Here is a 26,526-nt window from a genome sequence, read left to right on the forward strand (position 1 = left end):
CTTGGTGGCAGTGTTGTTTGCTGTGAGCTACTCCAGGAGTGGAAGTTGTCACAGTGGTGTTTGTAGTGGAGATTAACTTTTTCACTGGCAGTGAGGTGCTGTCGGATGAACAGGTGTAGTGTTACAGAGATCCCGGATTGAGGGTGATCCCCACCTTCCCAGACTACTAGTTTTGTAGCTTTGAGCTAATCACTGCCTCTTCCTGAAGCTCACTTATGTCTTAGTAAAATGGCATCACATACACTATTTGTGAGTGGAGAATCATAATCTTCACAATCCCTAATGTCCCTAACGTCCAGTATGCGTAATTGTGGGTAAGGACTGCAAGTATTTCTGCAGCGCTTTGTGCTAAGAACAGTGCTGGCCCCTGTGGACGTGCTGTAGAAGTGAAAACTGCCTGCAGCAGACCTGAGCTTAGTCTGTCATTCTTTGTCTGAGTGTTTCTACATTTCTTCCCTTGGACACGAAGCCTCCTTTTCTGCCCAGCAACTGTGTATTCATCATCTGTTGTTAGTAGTGAAATTTCTACAGCAACTGTCACAAGCCTCTGAGGAGTCCTGTGTTCCAGAGAAGGTCCCGCATTGTAGACCTGTGTGAAGTATCAAGATTTGACAGTCAGTGTACCGCAAAGCCTGTACCGTCCTCGCCTGCGGCAGTCCCGTCGCCGTTCCCATGCAGGTCCCCGTGCTGCCGCACCATTCAGCCCTTGATGTCCACAGACGTTACCAGCCTTAGCCGATTCCCTCTCGCACGTGCTTCAGACAGCTTCTCCGTCAAGTTCTCTTGTGTATGTACAGCTTATAATGATATGTCTTTGTTCATCCTCTGTCCGTATTTTTGTCATATTTTCCTTAAAACATAGCAAAACGTCCAAATAACGCACTCATTGTTTTTGCTCTGAGTCCCAGGACCCTTGGCAAAGACCAGATGTTGCCTCTTCTATAAAACCTTCTTTGGCCAAATTACATGTCTCGTGTGCTCTTCTCCCAGACTTTGATCCTGCCTCTGTAAAGTCACTGATAAGGAGCCGTAATGTCCTCTTTTGACGTTGTGTGCTCTTTCAACTTGGGACACCCCAAAAGTAGAGCCTGTCGTGCTTCTGTGTCCCTGGTGCTCAATGCTGTGGGCGCTTCGTAGGTGTTTGATGAAAGTTGAGTGGATGAGGGCTTGAATGAGTAAAGTCAGGTAAGGTTAAACGAAGAGGAAGGAAAACAGTAACTTGGTGAGTGAAGAAAAAGTGATACGAGTAGTAGTGAGTGGTGGAATGCATCACATGATTATTTCAGCTGCTTGTTGAAGTAGAAAATACCTGGAGAAGAATCACCTCGGTGGGGGCCACGGTCCTTAGTATCGACACGTAGCACCCAGAGCTCCTTTGTGGTTCCCACCGCGGTAAGGTGCACAAAGAAAAGGTGAGGAGGTGGTCAGCCTGCACAGCCTGGCTTCTGTTGGTGAATCAATGGCTGTTTCTCTCATTTTATTATTTTATTTTACTCTTGCCCACAGATTGATTCTGTTCTACCTCTTTGGATAAATGAGGCCAGCCGACTAACACATAGCTCTTTAACACCTTTTGTCATCTAAATACTCTTGACAAATTAGGGGAAAACCAAAAAAGGTGACAAGATGCTTTCCCTTTAAGGAACTTGTAGTCCAATGACCTTGATTTTTAGCTGTCAGAACTTAAACAAAATTTAAAGAAAAAATCACAGTCTCACCACTTAAAAAATTTGGTAAGTGGACCTGTGTTTTGTCAAGACCTAGAGAGACAAGGAGAATCTGGTGGCGTTGAGCACCCAGCCTCCAGATTCTGATCTCTAAACACTGAAAGGATCCTGCGCTCCTTGGAAAATAGATTCTAGACCTGAGGCTGGAAATGAGCTAGAAAGATAGCAAGCTGTTGACAATCTTGGGCCTTCTCTAAAGACATAGGAACCAACCTGCAAGGGCTGCCGAACATGGGACAGTTTGAACATCAAAAAAGAATGTGATGGAAGCCAACTGAAATACCAAATATATAAAAATCCACCAGTGCATAGTGATACTGAGTCATATATGACTTACTGGTCATCTTTGGAGGTGGTAGGGACACCAGTTCTCTCTCCAGTAAATGAAGGGACAGACTCATTTGTCAGCCCTCCTTTCTGTGTCGTCTGTTTCAGGATCACCAAACGGTTGATGAGGGAAAATCCTTTTTAATTAGAGAATTAAAAAATTACCACTTTAGAATCCTTGATAAAAATAGATCTGGGCAACAACATACAGCAGGTGCTCAGATCCGTCAGGAGGAAGGTTGATGAGAACTTTCTAACGGATGGACCACACTGACAATTGAACATAAGCATTTAACCCTGGAAACCCCACTAAACCCCAACTAAAGTTGTCAGGTAGTGGGAAGGCAGGGAAGAGGCCCCAGAAGGCAGCGGTGCTCTGGGGGTGATGTGACGAGGGCCGTGACGGTGGGAGAATTAGCTGTAAAGCATCTCATGAGTTGATTGTGTCCCCAGATCTCCTTCTCTGCTCCGGAAGCAGGTGGCTGTCCCTCTGCCGTCTCCGCAGAAGATTAGTATTTCGCCTGACGGAGTGAAAAGAAAGCATATGTGCTGGGGTCACAGGCACAGCTGGAGAGCAGGGCCCTGTTGAAACCGAGGGGACTAACTGCATATGGGGCGTTGACCGCTTCACCTGGCTTCCACAGCCAGTCTTATGCCCCACATGGGAAAGTCTTCCAGGGAACAGTGCCCAGAAGAAGAGGCTAAAGTACAGACACGGGAGATTCCCAGAAGGAGATCCTGCAGTGCGTCCCCGCGTGTCCGTCCTGTTCTGTGCAGCCAGCTGAGCAGAACACCCCGGGTCCTGTTCCTTCTTGGGTAACTTTGCAGGTGGCACCGGGCATCATTAATAGGTTCATTCCTTTCTTCATTTCAGCAGGGTTTACTGGGAGGGCATAATTCAGCCTTATAGTAAGGTACCTAAACCACGAGTGCTCTACCCAACATTAGGCAAATTAGGTCACTTATATGTTATCAGCGGGAGCCCCTTGGGAGATTTGTCACCTGTAAATTGAAGATGATTTGATTATTTAAAGAATTTTGTTCATGCTGCAAATTAACATTACTGTGTCGTATCTAGATTAATTCTGGTTGCTTTTCTGCCCCCCTGTTCTCTAAGGAATGATGCTTAGACACAGAAAAGCCCTGTGGCACAGTTAACCCATTAATGTATGTGCCTGAGATCTAGTCATTCTCTGCCTGGATCTTGTTTTGTATGGTCGCCGGTCAGTGGAGCCAGCAGCCTCACCGCGCAGCCTGCACCACTCTCTGTGACGTCCTCGGTCCCTGCAGGCACCGGTATGACAGTGGTGACAGTGCCATCGTTCCTCTGAGCTCAGTCTCATGTCCACCAGCCACTGTTTTTAATTCACCCTTAGAAATTCTTTAGATGGGAGGTTAAGGTTTCCCATCAGGTGGTCACACCACAGATGGGGAAAGACCAAGCCATGTACTGGAACCTGGTCTAACTTCATGGCCCAGAGTCTCGCCCCCATGGCTGTGCCGCTCTGTCCCTCTTCTCTCCAGGTCCTCCACCCTCCCTGCCAGCAGTGACAGGAAACAGGCCAGGAGTGAACCCCCGATCCCTGACTCCTTAATTCTTCCAAACAGTGTGGGAGTGTGGAGATCACAGGCTGAGGGCCAAACACGGGATTTTTGACACGACTTTAACTTCAGTTGGGCTCGGTTTTCTCGTTTGCAAAATGGGCACAGTGATGCCTGCCTTTCCGAGTTACTTCGAGTTTTCCAGCTGGAAGCGCCCTTGAGCTCCGGAGTATTACAGAGCCCGTGAGCACATGTCTAGGGTGCATCATGGGTGATAAGCAAACATTATTCACTATTACCTGCATCCTCTTCTCCTCCCTCCTAGTGAAAGGGACAGGGATGGGGTGGAGAAAACCAGCCTTATCTCACAAATCTCTACTTTTACATAAAAATACTGGTTTGTAATTATTTGCTTAAATATCTGTTATACAGATGGACTGTACACTCCTTGGGGACAGGGCCTGGCATTTTGCTTGGTACCTAGTAATTGCTGGAAAAATATTTATTAAGTAATAAAATATTCTCCAGTCCTGCCTGCCCATTGACCTTCTTGGAATTTGATAAGGATTTATTATCTTAGAAAATGAAATCTCCTAGAAGATGGTGACTTAATTTCCTTTTTATCCACAGGCCCTTAAATGGAGCAGCTGCTAGTGATTATTTAAGTAAATTGAATAAAGCTGCTATTTTCTTTTTGTCTCTTTTGGTCACTGCCCCTTTATTTCTCTCAGAAGACTGGACTCACTGGACTGTTAAGTATTTGGGTTAAGAATTTTATTTTTGCTCAAAAAAATAAAATAGAGCAAAACAACCCCCCCCCACTCCCCCTTTTCTTTGGTTTAATTAACCTTTATTTTGTTTTTATTTTCTCATCAGAAAAAAAGGATGTGACGCAAAGCCTGGAGAACTATACCTCCAAGTGTCCCGGAACCATGGAGCTCATCACCCTCCCCGATGGCCTCACACTGCCCCCGGTGCCCTTCACCAAACTTCCCATCGTCAGGTAGGACAGGCTGGCCGGGGTGCGGAAGGTGAGCTTCGCTCCCAGCGTCTGTCTTTGGTCTGATCAGGGATGCAGATCTTTAGAAGAGTTCCTGGTTTGGGTTGGCTGTGTATCTGGTCTGTCATCTCGTTAAGTCGCAGCCATCGCCTGTGAAGTGTGTTTTATAGACCAGAGAATCAGGCCAGGGCCATCGGAGAACTGCCATGGTCACGTGCTTGTCTGCCAGCAGAGCCCCGCAAACCCATGTCTGCCCGGTTCCATGGCCGAGACGTGGCCCTCTGTGCAGTGGAGGCCAACCAGGCCTTGTGGCGCTCGCACTTACCCGCATCCGGTAGGGCCCACTTTCCTAGACTGTTCACCCCTGCGCACGGGCCCGGGGGGGCGCCTGCACCTCGCTTGCTTTGAGTGGCTTACAAGACCATCTGCGGCCTGCTCTGTCTCCAGACTGACTGTGAGCCCCCTCCTGGACGCCCAGCCCTGCACGCCCTTCTGGAATCACTGAGTAGGCAGAATGTGCAGGGGGTTTCATTCCTCTGCTCAGGCTCCACCTTCTGCTTGCAGCGCCTTTCCCTCCCTTGCTCTGCCTGGTGACATTCAGGCATCTTTCAAGATTTAGTTCAAGGATTATCTCCTCCAGAAAGCCTTTTTCTAGAGCCACCCAGATAGAAATAATTACACCTTCTGTATAAATTACCAATTATTTCAGTGCAAAGAGTAGAAAACCTAGCAGTGGATCACAAATAAGAGGTGATTTTTCTTATTTATTAAGAACTTGGAGACAGGTGGCCTCTCTGCAACTCCTTCTTTACCTCCTGATGACCAAATAGCTGCTGCAGCTCCAGATAACACATCAACATCCAAGACAGGATGAAGGAAGAAGGGGCAGGGCCAGGGAACCTATCTTTTGTTTACTAGGAAAGCAAAAATGATCTGGACGGATTCATAGTAGGCTTCTGCCCCAGTCTCCTTGACCAGGAGTGCATCTCGTGGCACCGCTAGTTGTAAGAGAGGCTGAGGAAATACATGTTTAACTCTCCCAGTCTCTGTACTGTAGGTGGGATAAGGAGAAGGGGGTTAGAAATGGTGCTGGGTTAGCCAGCCAGCAGTATCTCTTATGTCTTTCTTCTGTTTCATTTACAGAACTTGATTATACGATACATCTTTGTTCTTTTTGACTGAGGGCTACCTGAAGAGGGCTTTCTTTGTCTTTGTAGCCCTTGGGTGCTCATGTGTGTTGGGTGAATGAACAGGTCTACCCATCAGAGTTCTTTGCATAGCAGTTGGCAGAATACTTGACCCAGACTATCTTAGGCAAAAGGGAATTTATGGCACACACACCTACAAAGTCCAGGAGAGGGATTCGGGCAGGGCTGGGGCCAGGCTTCAGGCCACCTCATCAGAACCTGTCTTCTCTCCCCTCTCAGCTGTGCCCTCTGCAGTGAGGCTTTAGTCTCAGGCCCCGGGTGGCATCATGGGGGCAGCCGCAGCTCCTCATCCTGCAGTGTCCGGGAGAAGAGAGGGGCAACACCTGTGGGGGAAAGACGAAGCTTCTTTCTTTCAGGAGCCTCCACAAATGCCCTTTGCTCTCCACTGCCTCTGTTGGGGTTGTGGACTCAGATCTGAGTCCCTGCTCCCAGCCCTGCGTTAGCCATTTCTTCCAAGAGCCCTGGTCCTTTCAGTGGAGAATGGAATTTAAGTTAAGATCTGGGTGCTGTGTGTGCTCCTTACCATTGGGGTGTTGCTGCTCGCAGTGGATAGAACTAGGCAATATCTATTTATATACATACGTTACTCACTGCATGTTCATGTCCATGGTTATTTCTGCATCTATTTCTGTGTATTGGAAACCGTGAGTTCATACTGATACCTCCAGTTCTACCCAACATCTTAGGGGATCCTTCTACTTTTCTGAAATCTGTAACTCCCTTCTCAGACTGGGGGAAACCTGTCTCCCATTAGCCTCAGTATGGTTACTCATTTGGTCAGTTCCCCTGCTGGTTACCAGTGGTTATCAGGTTGACCTCCCTCCCCATGGGGAGCTCTGATGGCCAGGCTGTGCTGCTGCCCCAGCCCCCCAGGCCCCTCTTGCCCCACTCCGGCCAGCATGCCCTCTGCCCTGTCGCCTGCTCAGATGCGTACCTGGCTTTGCCCTCTGTAATGGACTCAGGGCTGAATTGCTGGGGCGGGAGAGAAAGGGGAAGGAAGCTTCTTTCCCATCTATTCTCATCAACAAATAAGCTTGCCCTTCAGATCTTAGTCTAGCATGAACTGGGCTCGCCCCAGAATGGTTTCAAGTAATTGTGATGCAGGTACACATTTTGCCGTGTTTTCATAAAACATTTGAGGCAGCTCATAGAAATGTTATGTTAAAAATAAAGTCACCAGAGTGAAAGGTAAGTAAGGGTCCTACATAATGGCTGGAGATGGGGGAAAAGCATGATTCTGTTAATCATATGTCAATAATTAACTAACAATGGGTATAGGGGCAAATGTGATTGGTTACAAAACTCTCTGTCTCATAAGCAGACACAAACCAGTCACACTGGAGAAATACACCTCTTCACAGTAAGGAGGCTTGTGGAAACCCCTCTTGTGGGTTCTCTTAAAGGGAACATATTGAATAATGTCCTCAAAAATATCCCTACAAAAATCTGAAGCAGGTTCTCATGGTTGTTTTGTTCGTGACATTCCTCAGTGCAAACTACAGGCTTGATGCCAGAGGGGGTTGGGTACACCCAGCTCTCCCAGAGGACAGAGCAGTGTGGTCCAAACATGCAGCTCTGCTGTGGACTGTGTCCCCCCAAAATTCATCTGCCAATGACCTGACCCCAGTGGGATGATATTTGGAGGTGAGGCCTTTGGGGGCTGATTAGGTTTAGATGGGGTCACGAGGATGGGGCCCCCATGATGGGATTAGTGCCCTTATAAGGAGATGAAGGGACCAGAGCTCTTTCTCTTCTCCACATGAGGATGCAGTGACCATGTCTGTGAGCCAGGGAGAGGGCCCTCAGCAGAACCCGATCATGCCGGCACACTGGTCTCAGACTTCAGCCTCCAGACTGTGAGAGATGAGTATTGTTGTTTAAGATGCCTGGACGATGGTATTCTGTTAGAGCAGCCTGAGCTAAGACGAGCAGTCTAATACAGCAGTCTGGACTGTCCCAGCCATACGTAGTGTAATGGACGGACTGTTTATACATCAAGCACTCCTTCATGAAGGTGATTTCTCGTAAGTCAGCTTTTGGCAAGAGTCAGGCAGCAGCGAATTCAAAGTTATATTCTCAGGAGAAAAAAAAGGGTGATGGTAGGTGCTCTGTGATGCTGACTGAGGGTGGCAGACCCATATTACTGGTGTTCAGTCAGGACCTGGAGCAGGGTAGGTGACTTTGTGTGGAATGGTTGTGTTCACACTGCGTGTGGGATTGTTGCTCTGTCACACAATCAGTGTTCCTCGTCTCTCTCTGGAGAGGGCTGACACAGTACCCATGGACCCGGCCAATGTTTTTTCTTAGAAAACTAGTCTGGGACTATTTTAATGTTCTAACCAAATGTTTCAAGGACCTATGCCTGGAAAACATGGACTTAATGTTTAAGTCAGTTTAATTCAAAACAAAAATTCAAGTCAGTCATTGCAAGACACCCCCTGTAGCTATAGGAAGGGCTTTGAAGACCGAAGCTCCTGAAAAATGTCCATATTCATGAGTAAATGATCAGACTTGCTGAATAGAATTGTTAGACATGAGCTAATTTAATGTTAGTGGTGCCTCATATTTATACTTCTGGTTTTGGAAGAGATGAGTGGAGCCTTTTTTTTCTGGTGAGGACTTTCCTTGTTTTTGACAATAAAGGCATTTCATCAATTTATAGGAAAATATTTACTTGTTCTGTGTAGCATGGGAGCATGAACTGGGTTCACCCAAAAGTTGTGTGCAATTTAATTTAAAAAAGGGCCAATATAGATCCCTGTTTTAATTCTGTTCTGAAATTCAACTAATCAGATATTTATAGAGTGCCTAAGATGTGCTTGGCTCAATGCTAAGGGCCAGGGACTCAGTGATGGTCAACATGCCAAGATCCCATGTGCCAGGAGACTGCCAAACCCATATCCGTTACTACTGTCCAGAGTTAAAGCAGAGGGAAGTTCATGTTACTCCTTACAGAATTCACAAAAACAATAATGTACGCAAAAGCCACTAATAATCCTGTAGATTGTTCACACGCTACAAGTTGTGAATTATTAAAGAAGAAATTGGGGTAGAGTTTAGATGCCATTTACAGGAAACCAGTGGGTCTTTAATTTGGGGTGAGACGGGGGTGGGGTGGGGATGAACTGATTGTTTCTTTGATGAGCTGACCTTGAGCTTCAGCCTGGCAGAGAGCCAGGGTGGATGAGGCTGCTTTAATTGATAAGGATCGAAACCCTCCAGTCAGGATGAGCTTGGAGTCGTTTTGAGTGGCCTTGGTACTTTTAAAACTCCAGCTTTTAAGTTAATTGTATTTGAGGAAGGATTTCAGGTGTTTATTCAAAAAGGGGCTTAGAGGCCACGCTATCAGGGCAGTTTTTCTTGGTTTGTGAAGCAGGGCAAGGCCAGCCTCCCGGATGCCCATCAGGATGCGGCTCCGTGATCTCACCAGGTTCACAGCCACGTCCTGAATCTTCTGTCTCACTTGATGTAATCGCCAGGCCCATAACCCCCTTACAAATTCCTCAAACCTGAGCTTCTCGAAGAAAATGAGAAATGTGTGGTGTCAATGGGGAGTCCGAGCGGGAAGCCTTGCACCACTGCCCTGGCTGGCGTAGTGGGTCCTCTCCAGCTGTCTCCGTCATGCCCGGACTTGAGACAGTGGATGACCTCACGTTGTTCCAAATGTGGAAGGTGTGGCCAGTTTTGGCCATTGCCCATCTGTACAGAGATATCCAGGAGGTTCTTTTTTTTTTTTAATAAATTTATTTATTTTATTTTATTTTATTTGTTTTTGGCTGCATTGGGTCTTCGTCACTGCACGTGGGCTTTCTCTAGTTGTGGCGAGCAGGGGCTACTCTTTGTTGTGGTGTGTGGGCTTCTCATTGCGGTGGCTTCTCTTGTTGCAGAGCGTGGGCTCTAGGCACGCGGGCTTCAGTAGTTGTGGCGCGTGGGCTCAGTAGTTGTGGCTCGCGGGCTCTAGAGCACAGGCTCAGTAGTTGTGGCGCATGGGCTTAGTTGCTCCACGGCATGTGGGATCTTCCCGGACCAGGGCTCGAACCCGTGTCCCCTGTGTTGGCAGGTGGATTCTTAACCACTGCGCCACCAGGGAAGCCCCGGGAGGTTCTTAGATATGTCTCCCCTGTGAATAAGCTTGAGGAATTAAAAACCAAGAAAGAAAAAGTGAGCTGTTTTTTCCTGTGTCATTCTTCCCACCAATATGTTTTATATCACTTTCCTAATTAGTGTTCCACCACTGCTTTGCATGGTCCTAATTAGCCACGGTATACTGAGAAGTCAGATTTTAAAATGTCAACTGTTTCCAAGTGGAATCCCTAAAAATAATCCTTGGTTTGGACACTTCATCCCTGGAATTCTGCTTTACTGTTGGCAGCTTCATAAACCAGATATAATATTATTAGTTCCACAGAAATTTATGCTAAATGAATTATATTTCCTCTAGGTCAGGTGCCTTGAATGATTGTTTTTCTGGGTACATTTTATAAACAGACATTTGATGCTAGATTTTGAGTTATAAATGAATGCCATGACTGCTTGTCGGGTTACTTTTCTGGCTGACCACGCCCTCAGAATTCCTCTGCATATTTTAGTAAGCTTTTATGTGATCTGGAATTTCTGTGCTTGTGTACATGATTCCTAGAATCACAGATGACATCTCATTTTTAGGTGGCGACGGTGGCACAGAGTAGAATGCTATTTGTGTTGCAAGAAAATGGTATCATTTTACAGATGAGTAAACTTAAAGGCTCGAGTGGGCGGTGCTGGTCTAAGGTTCCCAGGCTGCTCTAACATCACTGGGACCAACACTTCGCTTCTTTGTCCCGGTGCGGTGTTGTGACCTTTGCGCAGGGACTTGGCTCTCTGTGCCTGTAAACGAGTGTTGTTTTAGGGAGGAAAGAGAAAGGCTTTTGTGCACCTGCTAGGTGACAGGCACTATTACAGGTGCTTGACGCATGTTAACTCAGTCCTCAAAGTACCCTGCGAAGGTACGAAGGTTTCTGCTTCAGACCACTCCCCTTCTCTGCCTGAGTTTGGAATCAGCAGAAAGAAGCGTCTGTCTCAGGTGGATGGCAGTGGCTCAGGGCTGTCCACCTGTGCCCCAGCCTCTGGCAGAGCCGGGTGACGGTGTGCTTTTTCGTGAGACAGGCTCTGTTCCGTCCGTGCAGAGAGCAGGACTGAATACGTGCTCTCGGCAGGGCCTGAGAGGTGCACACGCTGGTTCTCCTTCCAAATTCACCACCTCCCTTGGGAGGAGTGAGGGTGGGCAGGAGCGAGGTTAGGACCACGACCCTAAGGATGTCCCTCCTCATGGAAACATGGAACCGGGGAAAGGAGGTGTCCTCCTTCTGCAGAGCATTATCAGGTGCCGATTATTTTTCCTATTTCATAAGTGAGAGGGTTGAGGTCCAGGGAGATGAAGCCATCTGTGCCCGTTGCCCAGCTGGTAGGTCCTTCAGACTGCAGTCAGGTCTGTGTCTGTTGAAGCTGCTTCTCAGGAGCAGGCGAATCCCCCTGGGTTGGATGTGGTGGGTGTTAGATGCACATCAGACGTGGCATCTCGGCCAGTGTGAAGGCTGGCCCACCCTCGTCCCAGTGCAGCGCAGCTGGTATTTTTTGAATGTGCACAAAGGGCTGGGATTTGCAACTGTTAGGGATAAACTGCTTAGCCTTAAATATACGGTTTTGGAAGATTTGGAAGCTGAGGTTGAAATCCAGCTTTTGGGAGTTTATTCAGGCAACATTTATCGAGAGCTCTGCATTGAAGTATTGCACCAGTACTGGAGAGGCAAATGGGGCCCTGGGTACCCCTGTCCTTGGAAAGCTCACAACTGAACTGCAACAAATAGAAAACAAAGTGATTCTGATCCCGCACGAGAAGAGCATGCCGGGGGGGTCTGCAACGACAAGAAGAGTCAGAGAAGGTGTGCAAGATACAACCCTTGTTGAAGGGCTTTGGTGTGCAAGCACCGTCTGCTTCCTTGCATCGTTGTGGGCGTAGGTGGGAGTCACGCGCGTGACCCTCACTCTCCCGGGGCCGGGCTCGGGGAGCTGTCAGTGACGGTTGAGTGAGTTGGGGTTGCCTGTGTGCCGGGTAGGGTTGCCCTAGATGGCTGGGAGTCCTTCAGCTGAGAAAGGCGTGATTTTGTGGATTCCGTGAGGGGTCTCTATAGGGTATATATATATATATATATATAGATAGATAGATAGATATAGATATAGATATAGATATAGATATAGATGTAGATATAGTCAGTTATAGGTTAGCCTGTGCTGTGGCAGAGAAATTATCCCTAAAATCTCAGAAAAATTAGCCCTCACTGCAACCCAGATTTAAGTCCCACTCACACAGAGTCTGATACCATTTGGGCAGTGAGTTCTCCAGGGTGGCTGGCCTCCCTGAGGTTACTCAGTGATCCACGCCACGTCCACCTGCGGCCTTACAGAGGAAGGGAGAGAGCTGGAGGCCAGCGCACCGCTTCAAGTGGTTTGTCTCCCTTGAGGGACGTGCGCTGTTTCCCCTCGCCACCCTCCGGCCTTACCTCCTGCAAAGGGGCTGCAGATGGGGAGGGAGGAGCAGTAAGGGTCCCGCCCACCTTCCAGCCCTTCCCCAACCCTGTCCCTTCAGCCTCAGGCCTCAGGGCTTTCCAGACCCTGAGCCCTGTCTTGCCCAGCTGCTCCCAAGGGAGGTCACAGGTGCTGGGGTTGAAGGGTGTACTGTCTCCTGCTGTCACCAGTTTCCAGCGGCCTCTCTGGCCGCAGTGCAGTGGCCCAGGGGCGTGGCTGCTGCCCGGCGTGGACGTCTTCTCTCCCTGGGATGGTCTGGAGCGGTTGTGTGCAGCCTTCTTCCGCTTTGTTCTGTGAAATTGAGTACTTTTCCTCCCCTCAGTTTATCTGCTGCTTGATTTACTGTCGTTCTAACATCTGATACCTGGTCGTATTTACGCTGAACCCAAGCGAACAGGCAGCTGAAGTATTTTTGTTCCCTTTGGAACCACAGGCATGTGAAACTGTTGAACCTTCCTGCCAGCCTCCGGCCACAGAAAATGAAAAGCTTGCTGGGCCAGAGCGTGTCGACCAAGAGCCCCTTCATCTACTCACCGATCATCGCACACAACCGTGGGGAGGAGCGGAACAGGAAAATAGGTAGGCCGCCCATGCTGGCTTGCTGGCTGTGCTCTGCTGCCCAGCTCCTGGTGGCTCGTCTAGATTTTAAAGCTTGAGACTTGACTGCAGTTCATCCGTGTGCGTGTGCATATGCCCTCATCCAGGTTTATTCAGTTTGCTGCCTTGGCCAGGCCATTGCCTATAGACCTGACTTTTTGATATCTATTTCGTAAAAGGCAGTTTTTGTGGGAGTTCTAGAAACCAGAAGACCTCTGTTATCTGAGACTTATGTAAACTACAGAAGAGAGGTACTAGGAGATTAGGGTGATTTCCCAAGGCCTGGAGTAACTTCGGAGTCATCAAAGGAGATTAAAGGTTGACTTATGTTCAGGACTGACTGGGGCATAAGGACCTCGTAGCATTTTCCCCTTTGAACGCTGACAGCGCTTGTTTTGTAGCGCACTAACGATCGCCACTTCCGAGATGCCTGGTGACTCAGCAAGGGGAGATGAGATGGTCTCGGGGTTGACCGGGAGCGGAACACGCGTTCCTGAGAATCTCCAGTGTGCCCTTCTGTGTGCTCGGCTCCCCGGCCATGTCCCAGCCCACGGCCACACCTCTCCTTCCTCACCGCGGACCCCAGGGCTCCCTCCGTGTCCTTCCCAAAGCCTGGCCGTGCTGCAGGCCTCATTCCTGGCCAGCTTTCCCCTCCTCGGGCCCCTCGCATTTTGAGATCGTGGTGCCTGCAAGTCGCAGTAACAGAGTTAAAGGACTGAGAGGCCCGTCACTGGTTGGGGTTTCGGTAGAAGTCGTGCGAAGCTTTTGCAAGTCAGCGCTCGCTTCTCCTTCTGTCCTTTTTCCTCCTTTAACTTCTTAGCCCTGATGTAGGCGAAGGCGTCCTGACCTCATGAGGCCCTTCTTCCCAGGATGCACGTGTCCTGTCACGCCCCGTAGCCGGGCGGCGGGCTCTCCTGACGGCGCCAGCCACGCTCTTTCTGCCTTTCCCGCTCACCTCCCACCTTTCCACTCGTGGCCCTCGGCTCCAGCCACACGGCTGCTTTCTGTTCTTTGGACGTGCTGTCTCGTTCCAGTCTCAGGGCTCGCTGCGCCTCTGCCTAGAGCTCACCCCCTGCCCACCTCGCTCACTCTGCGGGCCCCGCTCAGAGAGGCTGCCTCTGACCCGCACCTCATGGGCCACTTCTCCCCACTCTCCCCTCACTGCCGGTTGCCCTTCACAGCACCTAGATGCGTCCCTCTGTTTATGTTCCTGTCCTCCCCGTCTCCCCCTGCTAGAACAGTGTGGAGTGAATGAAGGAGTGGGGTGGATGGTGTGACCCCATTTTACAGACAAGGAAGCTGAGCTTCAGGATGGGTAACTGCACAGCAGAGCCTTTGCCCCGTACCGTGGAGCTCAAGGCCAGGCACGACGCACAGCCCATAGCCTCGGTGGAGATTCCTTACACTCACGCCAGCAGGAGAGTTTCTTGGAGTCTATGAAGATCTCATAAGAAACCTCACTCACAAGTATTAAACCCCTGCACACCTTGAAAACTGAGTGTTTCTAAGCTGTTCCCTAAGACGAGGGCGTGGTGAGGGCAGGAGTGCTAAAGCGCCCCCGTGCTCTCTGGTGATGCTCACTCACAAGTATTAAACCCCTGCACACCTTGAAAACTGAGTGTTTCTAAGCTGTTCCCTAAGACGAGGGCGTGGTGAGGGCAGGAGTGCTAAAGCGCCCCCGTGCTCTCTGGCGACGCTCAACCACTCCTTTGATTCAAGTTGTGCTTTGTATAATGCTGTCACATTTTAGCTCAGTTAGTTTTCCTAGTAGTTTTGGAGGAAGTAATTTTTACCTCCCTTTTGCAGATGAAGAAGCAAACTCAGAGAAATGAGAAACTCCCAATTTTTCAGATCAAGTGTGCTGTTCTAACCAGGGCCCTCCAGCTTTCCCTAATGTGTGCAGCACGCCTGGCATGGGCCTCAGTCAGTGATAACACACAGCTGCCCACCTCCCGCATCCTCCAGGTCAGCTTCGACAGCAAGGCAGTGTAATACCCGGGAAGTTGAATATCCTAGCGCTCTGAAACTAGGTCCGCCGCCAGCAGCACCTGGGACTCACCTGTTGAGTTTGGGGAGATCATATGTATGGGACGAGCTGAGACTTAGGAAGGCCTCCCGGGGGCTCAGGAAGCAGAGCTGGCCCAGACGAGCAGGTGGGCTTCTAAGGTGTGGCTCGGAGGGCTCTAGTTAAAACAAGAAAATAAAGGAAGAAATATGGGGTGATGCCCTTAAAAAATAGCATCTGATTGTAAATTCTGGTACATTTCTGAAAGCAGAAGCCCTAAGCATATAGCACGCTACAGCCTCGATGTGCGTGCGCGCGTGCGTGTCTCTTGGTTCAGTCCTTCACTGGTTCATTGGTTCCTTCTCTCATCCATCCGTGAACTCCCCGAGTTTCCCTGCGTGTGAGGCATGTGGCAGCCCAGCCTGTGGGTTCTAACGGTGAGAAGTGCAGGCGTGGTCCTTGCTGTCGTGAGGTGTACGTAGAAGTTAGAGGCAAGTGACAGGTAGTAACTAAATATATTTAAAACGACAGATGTTGTTTGAACGTTTTCCATTTGCATCCTGGGAAATGATTTTGCTCTTTTGTTCTCACATCCATCACGTAGGCGTGGCTGCCCCTATCACTTATCAGGCATTGTAAGGGTGAAACAAATCAGTGTACACAGATGTATATCGGAGGTCAGGTACTGCCTCTTAGTCCTCTGACCCCTACCCGCCATTCCCCCTGTGCTGCTTGGGCTGAACGTTTCCCTGACTTCCCTGCCAGCCGGCTGCCATGAGGGTCTCCCCGGTGGGGGTGAAGGTGCAGGAGGGCAGGGGCCATTCCACTCCTGGGGGTCCCCTGGGTGGTGGCGGTGGTGGTGGTGCAGGGTGACCACAGCTGTGGCAGCCTGGGCTGCGGTGGTGGCAGTGGCAGGGGCTGTGGCCCCCTCTCCATGGTCCAGCAAAGGGCGAGCAGTAAATGTCCGTGAAAAAGAACGAGTGACCAGCTGCAACTGTTTCCTGGTTGTCAGGGGGGCAGGCCCGCCCCCCGCAGGCACTCTGTTGTGTGAAGGCAAGTCTTTTTTTGTTTTTTACATCTTTATTGGAGTATAATTGCTTTACAATGGTGCGTTAGTTTCTGCTTTATAGCAAAGTGAATCAGTTATACATATACATATGTTCCCATATCTCTTCCCTCTTGCGTCTCCCTCCCTCCCACACTCCCTATCCCACCCCTCTAGGTGGTCACAAAGCACTGACCTGCTTTGACATTCTCATTTCAGTCTGTCGATTTTGAAAGACAGCCGCAGCCTCCCTACTGTTTCTCTGCTCTGGAGAGCATGCTGGGGAGTCTGGGAGCAGGGGAGCCGGGGGGACATCGTGGTTGAGCAGGGAGGCCGGGTCCCAGGCTGCTCCAGCGCATGTTGGCGAGCAGTGCGCGTCTGCCAGTGCGGGTGCCTCCTTTGATCTCTTTGGAGGTGTGGGGGGCTGGGGCTTGTTCCAGTCCGAGTCTCACTGTTTCTTGATGGTGGGCAGGTCACTTTCTGGGCCCCTTTTCCCCTGGGTGGACCTGGACCTGTCATTACAGAGTTAATGAGGCTTGTCTCTTGGACCTCCTAGGAGTCTCTGGCTGGTCTTTTTGGATCTTGTTAGGGTTGATGATAAGCTTTCTCCCCTAAAGGACATTTTAGGAAACTTTCACCCATTTTGTTTAGAGAAACTTCCAGAGACGATTTGGGGGACTGGAAGAGTGAGACTCCTTCCCAGGACCAGCTGCATGATTTGTGGGGCCCCCTTGTTCAAAAATTATGAGGAAATTGGAGACAGGGACAGCGTTAAGCAGAATGTGGCCCCGAGCCTGGCACAGTGTGGCTGCAGGGTCACTGCCCATGCAGCTGGCCTTTCCTCTTGATTTTCTTCCTCTCTGATCTTCAGAAACTGCTGAGGCTTCCTTTTATGAAAAGAACACCCTGCATCTGCTGCAGAGGGCTTCCACCTTATCCAGCGATTCTCATGACCGTGTGATGCTGCAAGTGTTGTGTTCCCAACTTACAGATGAGAACATTACAACCGAGTGATTGTAAATTCCTGCCCTAGGTCAGGTAGCTAGTAAGGACAGAGCTCAGGCTATGTCCATGGTTTGTGACTCAAAACCCAGGGACCTTTTCCTTTAAATACGGCTCCTCATAACAGTGAGAAAGAAGCACCTGTTCATCTGGGCTGAGGACAAATCCAGTGGATGATGCAAGACTTCTGGGGAGATAACAGAAACTTCAGCCAAGATGCATGTTGTTTGTTGAAGACCCATGGGTACGAACATGTAATTTATATTCTGTGGCTTCTAATATCTTTTTAGCAACAGACTCATCAGCGAGAACCTGCCTGGAGGTTTGAAGAATCGCACGTCTTTAACCTAGAATCCCAATCTCTATAAATGAACCTTATAATTGGGGGAGTTATCACAGCAAGGGGCACAGAATATTAGAGAAGAAGAAACCCTTGAGGCAGTTCCTGAGACGACCATTTTCCACGCTATCTTGGAATAATTTATCAGTCTTTCCATCCGTGTGTTGCTAGCATCTCTGTCGTCCGAGTTAGACTCCACGCCGAGGTGATGGCTGTACATGTCCTGAGCCTAATTTGTGCCAGGACGTGGTGGTGGAGCTGGGCTTCTCGCCCGACTCGACAGCTGCCCCGGAGGAGGCTTGGTGGCCTGGCCAGGCCGGAGCTGTCAGATGGCCTTGGGCTGCCGCCGGGCCTCCCTGGACTGCAGTTGTGCCGTCTACAGAGACCGGGCGCCAGAAGCTCACGAGGAGGATTCTTCTGAGGGTCAAGTGAGATAATGTTCTGAAGCATCCAGCAGCCTTTCTCAGAAGGCTGTGAGCAGCGCTGTGTGCACTGTCCAAGGTGCTGGGGACGCCGTGAGGAATCAGGAGCGTCACCCTCCAGATGGGTCCAGCCAGTGTGGTGGAAAGAGAGGAGCTTGTCAACAAAAGCCACCGAAAGATGTTGTTTGTCCACGGCTAAGAACACACATGGGGGCTGTGCAATACAGTGTGCAGAGGGCCCGATACAGAGGGTGTTTCATAGCCTTCGATGCTGTTCCTTCCTGTGGTTTCTGGGACAAAATATCGAGGAAGGGGCCCCACCGTGTGCTTCTTTTTGTTTTTTGGTTTTTTTTTTGCAATATGCGGACCTCTCACTGCTTTGGCCTCTCCCGTTGCGGAGCATAGGCTCCGGACGCACAGGCTCAGCAGCCATGGCTCATGGGCCCAGCCGCTCCGCGGCATGTGGGATCTTCCTGGACCGGGGCATGAATCTGTGTCCCCTGCATCGGCAGGCGGACTCGCAACCACTGCGCCACCAGGGAAGCCCCCACCGTGTGCTTTGACACACTAAGGCTTAGGAAGGAGATGATCTCCTCTCAGACAAATAACTATTCCTGTAATCAGGGATTTATCTTAGGTTTACCTTTAGTGACTAGGACTGTGCAAGTATAAACGGTTCCTTTCAGAACCCCAGGAAAATGAATTTTGAAATGATGGTTATTTGACCGTGGTAGAGAAGACAAACAGTTCCTTCGTTATCAGGCATAGCAAGCTGTTAAAACAAATGACATTTTCATTGGCAGTGAGGAAGGGCTGGGGTGCTGGCCGCTGAGGCAGTGATGGGCTCAGTGATGCCGCTGAAGATGGGGGTGGAAGCACCGTGTCTCTGCAGAAGGCCTTCTGTGACCCCTCCCTCCCGCAGAGGTTCTCAGCCTGAGGCTGGGTGAAGAGAGGTGGGTTCCTGGAGCCAACGGGGGGAGAGCAGCAGCCTGGGAGCAGCAGAGGCTTTGGGGCCAGGCACACGGAGATTGGACTCGGCTGCCTCATTCATTAGGGCCATCGATGGTGGACGGTTCAGTGTTCCTTGTTGGTGAATGGGGGTGATACGTGCTCTGCTGACTGCTTCACTGTATTGTCAAGAGGCTCAAATGGGTACCTGCTTGTGCAAGCATTTTGAAAACTAACTCACCTGGTGGGCTCCTTCTTCACTGCATGCAATTTCAGGATGCCATAGGTTTGGTGCAACCTGTCTTAGTCTCTGTGCAGGGGACCTGGGGTGAAGTGTTTGGGGAAAATGGTGTCTTTATGAAAGCCTGTGAAAGCTGAAGAATTCTAATCAGTAAATCTTAGTGTCTACTGTAGAAAAAACCCTTTAACCACCACTGTCCAGTCTAGATACTTCTCTGAGTTCAAAGACCTGGGCTTGAATCCCTGCTGCCCCACTTGCTGGCTGTCTGATTCCCAGCACGTTTATTAACTCTTTGGACCTTGAGTACCTGCCTTGTAACAGTGGGATTGTAATATCTACCTCACCAGGTCATTATGAAGAGTAAGAGACAGCCTTCCAAGGGCTGGACAGTACCTCCTGCCCAACACGTGTTACTTGGTTCTGAAGCCCCTTCCAGTTTGCCTAATGGAGACTCTTAAGGGGAGGAGAGGGCAGTGGAGTGGGGATGGGGACCGTATTACTTTTCTTTTGTGTGTAACAGATGACCACCAATTTAGTGGCTTAAAGAACACAAGTTTATTTTCTCACTGTTACTGTCATGAGTCCAGCATGTGTTAGCTAGGTCCTCTGCTCAGAGTCTTGCAGGCTGAAATCCAGGTGTCAGGTGGGGCTGTGTTCTCATCTGGAGGCTCAACTGGGAAGGATCTGTTTCCAGTCTCCCTCAGGTTCTTCATCCATTCCTTGTGGTTGTAGGACTGACGTCTCTGTTCTCTTGCTGGCTGTCAGCTGGACCACTTTCAGCTCATAGCAGCCGTTCTTGGGTCCTGGCCACATGGCCTCCTCCGTGCATCCTCTCATGCTTTGAATCTTTTCATTCAGGATGGGTATGTTCCCTTCCAAGGGCTCACCTGAGTAGGCCAGGCTCTCCTAGGATAATCTCCCATTGATTAAGTCAAAGCCTACTGCTTGGGAGCCTTCATCACATATGGAAGCCCCCTTCCCCTTTGTTATATAACATAGCCTATCGTCATCTCCACACTCAGGGGTAGAGGATGACACAGCATGTACACCAGGGGCCGGGAGTCTCGGGGGTTATCTCAGAATTCTGCCTCCCGTAGATGTTGGACTGCAGCTGACCTGGGAGTGGACAGGGAGGAGAAGCCACTGTCTTCTCTCACAAACTTAGGGAGGGGAAAGGGAAACCACGCTATGTGCCACTTAAAATTGACTACAGTGCCACCTTCCTAAGTAACAGCCTCTGGGCCCGCAAAGGTCTGTGTGACGTATGGCTCTACACCAAGAATAGTGCTGTCTGGATTGATTCCAGTTTCGTGCAGCTGCGCTTGGCACTGAGGGAGGGAAGCATCAGTCACAAGGCATCCAAGTGGCAGGGATGATGTGCTTTGCATTGCAGAAAGGTAGCAGTAAAATAGCTTTAAACTGTGTATCTCAGGATGATCGCAGTGCCCACTGCTTCAGTGGAAAAATAAATTGCCAGGGAGTAATCTGAAACCATGTGAAACGTGCAGAAACACCAGCTAAAACGTGGACTCTTCTGTGTGTATGTATTTCTAGATTTCCAGTGGGTTCAAGGAGATGTGTGTGAAGTTCAGCTGATGGTATATAACCCAATGCCGTTTGAACTCCGAGTTGAAAACATGGTATGTATCATGAATCATTTGACCCTTTTGGGCTAGACATCAACTTACCATTAAAATAAGTTTTTTACTTAATATTTCAGGCATACTGCCTACAATCTATGTCTGTTTTTTTCACTGTTGTGGCCTCTCCCGTTGCGGAGCACAGGCTCTGGACGCGCAGGCTCAGCGGCCATGGCTCACGGGCCCAGCCGCTCCGCAGCATGTGGGATCTTCCCGGACCGGAGCATGAATCCGTGTCCCCTGCATCGGCAGGCGGACTCTCAGCCACTGCGCCACCAGGGAAGCCCTATGTCTATTTTTAATATTTGTTTTGCCAAAGATTATAATCTTCTTGTGAGTGAAGACTACATCTTGACATTCCCATGTCTTTAGTGCATGGTATGCAGTGAGACGTGTGAGTCAATGAACAGAGATATCTCGGATTTGAACATACACAGAGCTTAGTTGATTGCATATAAGATTTGAAATAATTATATTGAAATTTACATGAGATTAGCAAGGTTACAAACCCTGTATTGAGCCCACCACTCAATATCACTGTTACTGCACTGCTACAAGATGATAAGATGATCAAGGCCTAAGGGAAGAGCGAGCTCTTTATTCGTAAGAGAATAAACGGCTACACTGCTAATGCGAAGTTTCCCTTGGGTTTGAAATCTGATGTTCTGTTTCTGTGTTTGTGTACGGCGTTAGAGGCTCACCTTTTGCAGCGCTGTCCATTGGAACTGCTCCCCTAATTCTGCAGTGAGCGGGAAGGAGATTCATACGGCTCACCAAGCTAGACCTAGTGTTTCCAGAGCGGAGCCCTCCGCCATCGGGTGGATTCCAGTCCTCAAGTCTTCTCTATGCTTACTATTGTATAGAACCACTTTGTAAATTTTCGGCATTGTGTGAAGGATGGTGCTGAGCTGGGCGATGCCTTCCTTTGGGGTTTTATGACTCATTTTCAGGGTGGGAGGTGGGCTGTCCGTACAGGTGTCCTGCTGAGGGCCCGTGCCACGCGTCAGGCCTGGCCTCTGCCGTGACCTTGGTCAGAGCCGTGGTGGGGTGCATGAGGGGCTGCAGGAGCTGCGTGGAGAGTTAGGGGAGGCCCCACTGAGGACACAGGGTGAGTGGGAGCTCAGAGGCAGACTGGGAGTTATTGAAGATGATGTTTAGGCCTCCAGCGTGAGACATGGTTTTCCCAAATCTGTTGGAGCTCTTAGAAATTCAGCTGAATATTAAGCTTACCACCCTGAGGTCACTCCAAGAATGACCTGTAAGGATGAGTGTTCCCTCCTCCTCCGGTTGCACAAGAATGTGCCAACCTTAGGGTTTAGCTCTTGGTCAGGCCCTTTAGTGACTTTCTGTCTCTTGGCCTAAACCAGGAATAATAGTTGTTTAGAGAATTTCCCCCAAAGTGCTTAAAGTATCATATGCTTGCTATTCTTTCTTATACATATTTTTAGTCTTAAAAAGAAGCTTTCATTTACATCTGGCTGAAAAGTAATATGTGCTTTTTATAAAAAATGAGGAAGAACAAAGAATAAAATAAGTTACTACTAGGAGATAGCCCACAAATCATGTTCAGAGTTTAAAAATTAAATTATGGAATATTTCAAGCATATGAAATGTTACAGGGAATAATAAGCCCTTGTACATCCACCATTCACATTTAGCAAATGCTCACAGTTGGCCGTATTTGCTTTAGCTATTTTAAAAAGAAATCAAATGCCAATATATTTTGCCTGGAGACAATAGCCATCTAATTGGTTTCTCTGCTTCCATTCTTGGCCACTACATCTGTTTCACACACGGTTAGATCATTTCATGCTTTTGCTCAGACTCTGGGCGCAGGTGTGCTCATTGTTATTGGAGAGCCTTTGCTTCTGGGTACTTTCTGTAGACAGGGTTAGGAAAAGTCTGCATGCATGCACACATAGACACGTGCTTACACACGTACCTACATGCATACACCTGCCCGTGTGTGTACATACATATACATGTGCCCTTAGACATGCATATACGCAGTACAGATACAGACTTCGCACGTCTGACTTCACACATCCCTCCAATTCTAGTCCGTCTCCGTAGGGTCCTTCTCGCCTTCCTGCCTTCTACATCAGCGTCCTTCCCTCCAGTGGGAGAACCTGGGCGCACAGCAACATTAGCACGCTTCTCAGCTGCTTGCTCCTGGGATAGACCTAAAAGAGGTTCAGGATTGCTTCGACCATAGCACTGCAGAAAACAAGCCCCCTGGGAAGAATCCAGGACCCCTCCTGCATTTAGGTCTTCTTTAATGTGTCTCAGCCATCTTCTGTAGATCTCAGCGCGGGAATCTCACAGGCCACTCATTAGACTTATTCCAAGATAAGGGATGTTTTGGTCTCTTGTTAATGGTATTTGTAATATTTTATTTTCTAATATGTTTTGTTTAGTGCTAGATTATAGAAATACTTTTGCTTTTTTAATACTGACTTTGTTACTTGGCTAAGTGCCCTTGTTAGTTCAGTTTTCCTCGTAGGTTCCACAGTTTTTGTGTGTGTGAATAATTGTTTTCATGCCGTTTCTTTCTTCTCTTGGCTGTTGTGCTGGATGGGGCCTCTGTTACAGTGTTGAGGAGAAGGTCCTGAGCGCGGAGAGGTCCTGCAATCATGGGGCAGCTCCTGGAGGCCAGGGAGCCCGTCTCGTTCGCCGTCAAGCATACGGCCGGGGGCTTAGTGAGATGAACTGGTAATTCACAGATGCACTGGTGGAAGGATATTAACTGATGATCTATTTCCACACTTCATGTTTTTCATTTTGTTTCTAAATAAAATATTTTATTTTTTCTTTTCATTTACATTCCAATTTGGTAAAACAAGAAAGCAGAACAAATATTAAAAATACATCAAGCGGGGCTAATATTAAAGATGGAATTGTTGATCAAGCACCCACAGTGCTGTCCACTTTGAGATTGTTTTGTGTTCATCGCACTTTGAGGACATCTCTACAATTCCCTGTGGACTTTTATAAGAGCCACTAATGAGCCTTTTCCTTCTGAGAGTCCCGGGGCTCTCCTGTGGGCAAGGCACGATGCTTGGGGGCCGATCGGGACCGACCAAGAGCGGTGGCTTTGGGATTGGGTTAGGGCCGTGCTCACTGCCGTCCTCTGTCACCTGCTCCAGGGGCTGCTCACGAGTGGAGTTGAGTTTGAATCTCTCCCCGCGGCGCTCTCCCTCCCGGCTGAGTCTGGTCTTTACCCAGTGACGCTTGTTGGGGTCCCGCAGACGACGGGGACGATTGCTGTGAATGGTAAGCAGGTTCGGGGGCTGCTGGCTCCTGTGCTTCCCGGCATTCCGGTCTTCGCCCATTAACAGGTCACGGATGGATGGCGGTGCTTTGGGACACGCCACGAACCATGTAGAGCGTGCGGGATGTGGAGGGCACCCCCCGCGCTCCTGTCTGTCTTCCCCGGAGCCTGCAAACACGCTCCAAGGTTCTCCCACTGCAGTTAAAACCCCCTGCCCCCCCGCCCCCTGAGCCCACGATTTCCTCTCTCTGTGGCTTCATCTGCTGTCTCTCCTTCCGAGCAGACCTCTTCAGAGAGCTGTCTGGACATGCTGAATCCACTCTTCCACCTCTGTGCTGGTTCTCTAACCCACCGCATCCTGCACATCCAGCCGTCACCTCACAAAAACTGCTGTCGCTGAGGCCACTGGCAGTATTTTTCCGGCTAAATCCGGTGCCTACATTTCAGATTTTGTCCAGCTCCACTGCTCAGCAACCTTGGGCACCGCTGCCCGCCTCCTTCCTGGGTGCGCTCGCCTGGTCACCCTCGCATCTCTGCTGCCTCTCCTGCCTGTCATCTGGGGCAGTGTCTTCTGCAGACACTTCTTCAGCCCGACCCTTCAATCTGCACCCAGCTCTGTCCTTCCCTCCCTCCCTCCTGCTTCCCCTTGCCTCTCCTCCCCCCCCACCCCCTCCCGCCCTTCCTCTCTCCTCCCTTCCTTTCTCCACCTGCTGTCTCTCGGCAGCCCCATCAGAGTCATCTACTTTCCTGGCTTCAGGTCCCATCTCCATGCTGCTGATTCCCAGGGCCACGTCTCCTGTCCAGACCCCTTTCCTGGACCTGCACATCCAGCCGCTTCCCACCCATCTTCTTGGCTGTCTCGTGGGCACGTCACATACAGCATGTCCCAGCCGGAGCCCGTCACCTCATCCCCCAAGCTCCCCTCCTGCCGTGGTCCTGTCCCAGCGAGGGCGTTGCCGTCTGGTCCGTTGCCCTGCCCGGGCACTGGGAGTCATCCTTCCCTTCTCCTGTCTCCTCCTCCTGCCCCCTACCACACTGACCGTGTCATCCGCACCCTCTCCACCTCCACAGCCGCTCTGGTCTGACAGAACAGGACCCTCTGCTAGAGTTTGTCACAGAAGCATCAGGACTGGTGTTTCTGCCCTCACTCTTTCCGTATTACAGCCACGTGACCTTTCCACAGGGCAAGTGTGGTCATGTCATCTCTGGACTGGAAGTCTTAGCACCTTCACCATGCGCTTTCCATCAGGGCTCCACGCCTTACCAGGGCTGTGGAGCCCTGTGTGATTGGGCACTGCTCATCTCTGCCGGCTCATACGACTCCTGTCCTGGAAACACGCCATGCTTTCCTTCTGTTGGTGTGCCTCCAGACTTGTGACCCTGGTGCTTCTCCAGTGCCTAGCGCAGCCTTCCCTTCCCCCTGGAGATCGTCCTCAGCTCCCCTCCGCTGGCTCGGGCCCTCTCCAGTGCCTAGCCCAGCCTTCCTTTCCCTGTGGAGATCGTCCTCAGCTCCCCTCCACTGGCTCGGGCCCTCTCCAGTGCCTAGCCCAGCCTTCCTTTCCCCCTGGAGATCGTCCTCAGCTCCCCTCCGCTGGCTCAGGCCCCTCCTTCACGTCGCTGATCACGGTGGCTTGTTGGCCTTTTCCTTGCCAGCCTGGCTGTATCCTCACACCTGGCACGTTACTAGTAGCTCTTAGCTATTTGGTGGCTGAAAGAACAAACATTCACTGGGAAAGGTGCTCTCTCTCTCGAGCAAAGAGGCAACAGCATCCTAGGTGAGGGTGTGTTGCAGGCAGTGCTGAGATGGGCAGAGCCCTGGCTTGTGGGCAGTGGGGGAGGGGTGACCCAGAACGGGAGGTGGGCGGAGAAGGACTTCTCCTGACGAGTGACCCTGAGGTTTGAAGGCGAACTAGGGGTTATCCGAACGAGTGGGATGGAGAGTAAGGGGGATCCAGGCAGGAAGAACATCTGGTCCAGGCTCTTACCTACCTGGTGGTACGAGAGAACAGGGTGCAGAGGGAGCTGGAGGGGGGCTCAGAATTAACTGGTCTAAGGCAGAGGGGTGTAGTGATGAGGCTGGGAAGGCAGAGAGAAGGCCGACCCAGAGGACCTCATAAGTCTTGCTGAGGGCAGTGTGGGCTGCTGCGTTATTTGAAGAGAGGAGAGATATGGTCTGACAGGCGGTTCAGAGCTGCTCCAGGCTGCTGCATTGGAGAACGGGCTGCAGGCGGGCAGGACTGGAGAAAGGAGACCAACTAGGAAGCTCCAGCCGTAGCCCAGGGAGAAGATGTCAGACATCAGACCCCAGCTGTGGCTGGGAATAGAGCAGAGGAGACAGATGAGAGAGGAAGTAGCCAGGACCGAAAGGCTTGACTCAGAGTGACACACAGCCGAGGACCAATACGTCCACGGATGAGTAGTGAAGCCTCGGTGACAAGAGGTCGCTGGGACAGACTAGTTGGTGTCCGTTGTTTGGGGAGCCTTATGTGTGAAGTATCACTGGACATAAGACACAGGATTGTCATCAGATTTTCAGTTTATTTGCAGTCACCTTCAGCAGTGGGTGAGAAAAGGAAAATGATTGATTTTAATTAAGAAACTGCAAACAAAGGTTGCCTCGTAGACAAAGCCACATCCTCTCAGGTTT

The 26,526-nt window shown here is 50.1% G+C and overlaps 1 protein-coding gene across 6 annotated transcripts in view; it reads left to right on the forward strand.

Moving 5' to 3' along the window:
• The window catches only part of TRAPPC9 (trafficking protein particle complex subunit 9), a 524,427-nt gene that overhangs the window by 120,727 nt on the left and 377,174 nt on the right, over positions 1-26,526 (forward strand). For all 6 annotated transcript variants that reach the window (XM_079901721.1, XM_079901717.1, XM_079901722.1 and 3 more), the window contains 4 exons: positions 4,473-4,599; positions 12,802-12,947; positions 20,523-20,608; positions 23,755-23,881. In XM_079901721.1, coding sequence (XP_079757847.1) covers positions 4,473-4,599; positions 12,802-12,947; positions 20,523-20,608; positions 23,755-23,881 — 486 coding nt within the window. The remainder of the gene's footprint in view (positions 1-4,472; positions 4,600-12,801; positions 12,948-20,522; positions 20,609-23,754; positions 23,882-26,526) is intronic.

This window comes from Stenella coeruleoalba (genome assembly GCF_951394435.1).
Source record: "Stenella coeruleoalba genome assembly, chromosome: 17".
NCBI lineage: Eukaryota > Metazoa > Chordata > Mammalia > Artiodactyla > Delphinidae > Stenella > Stenella coeruleoalba.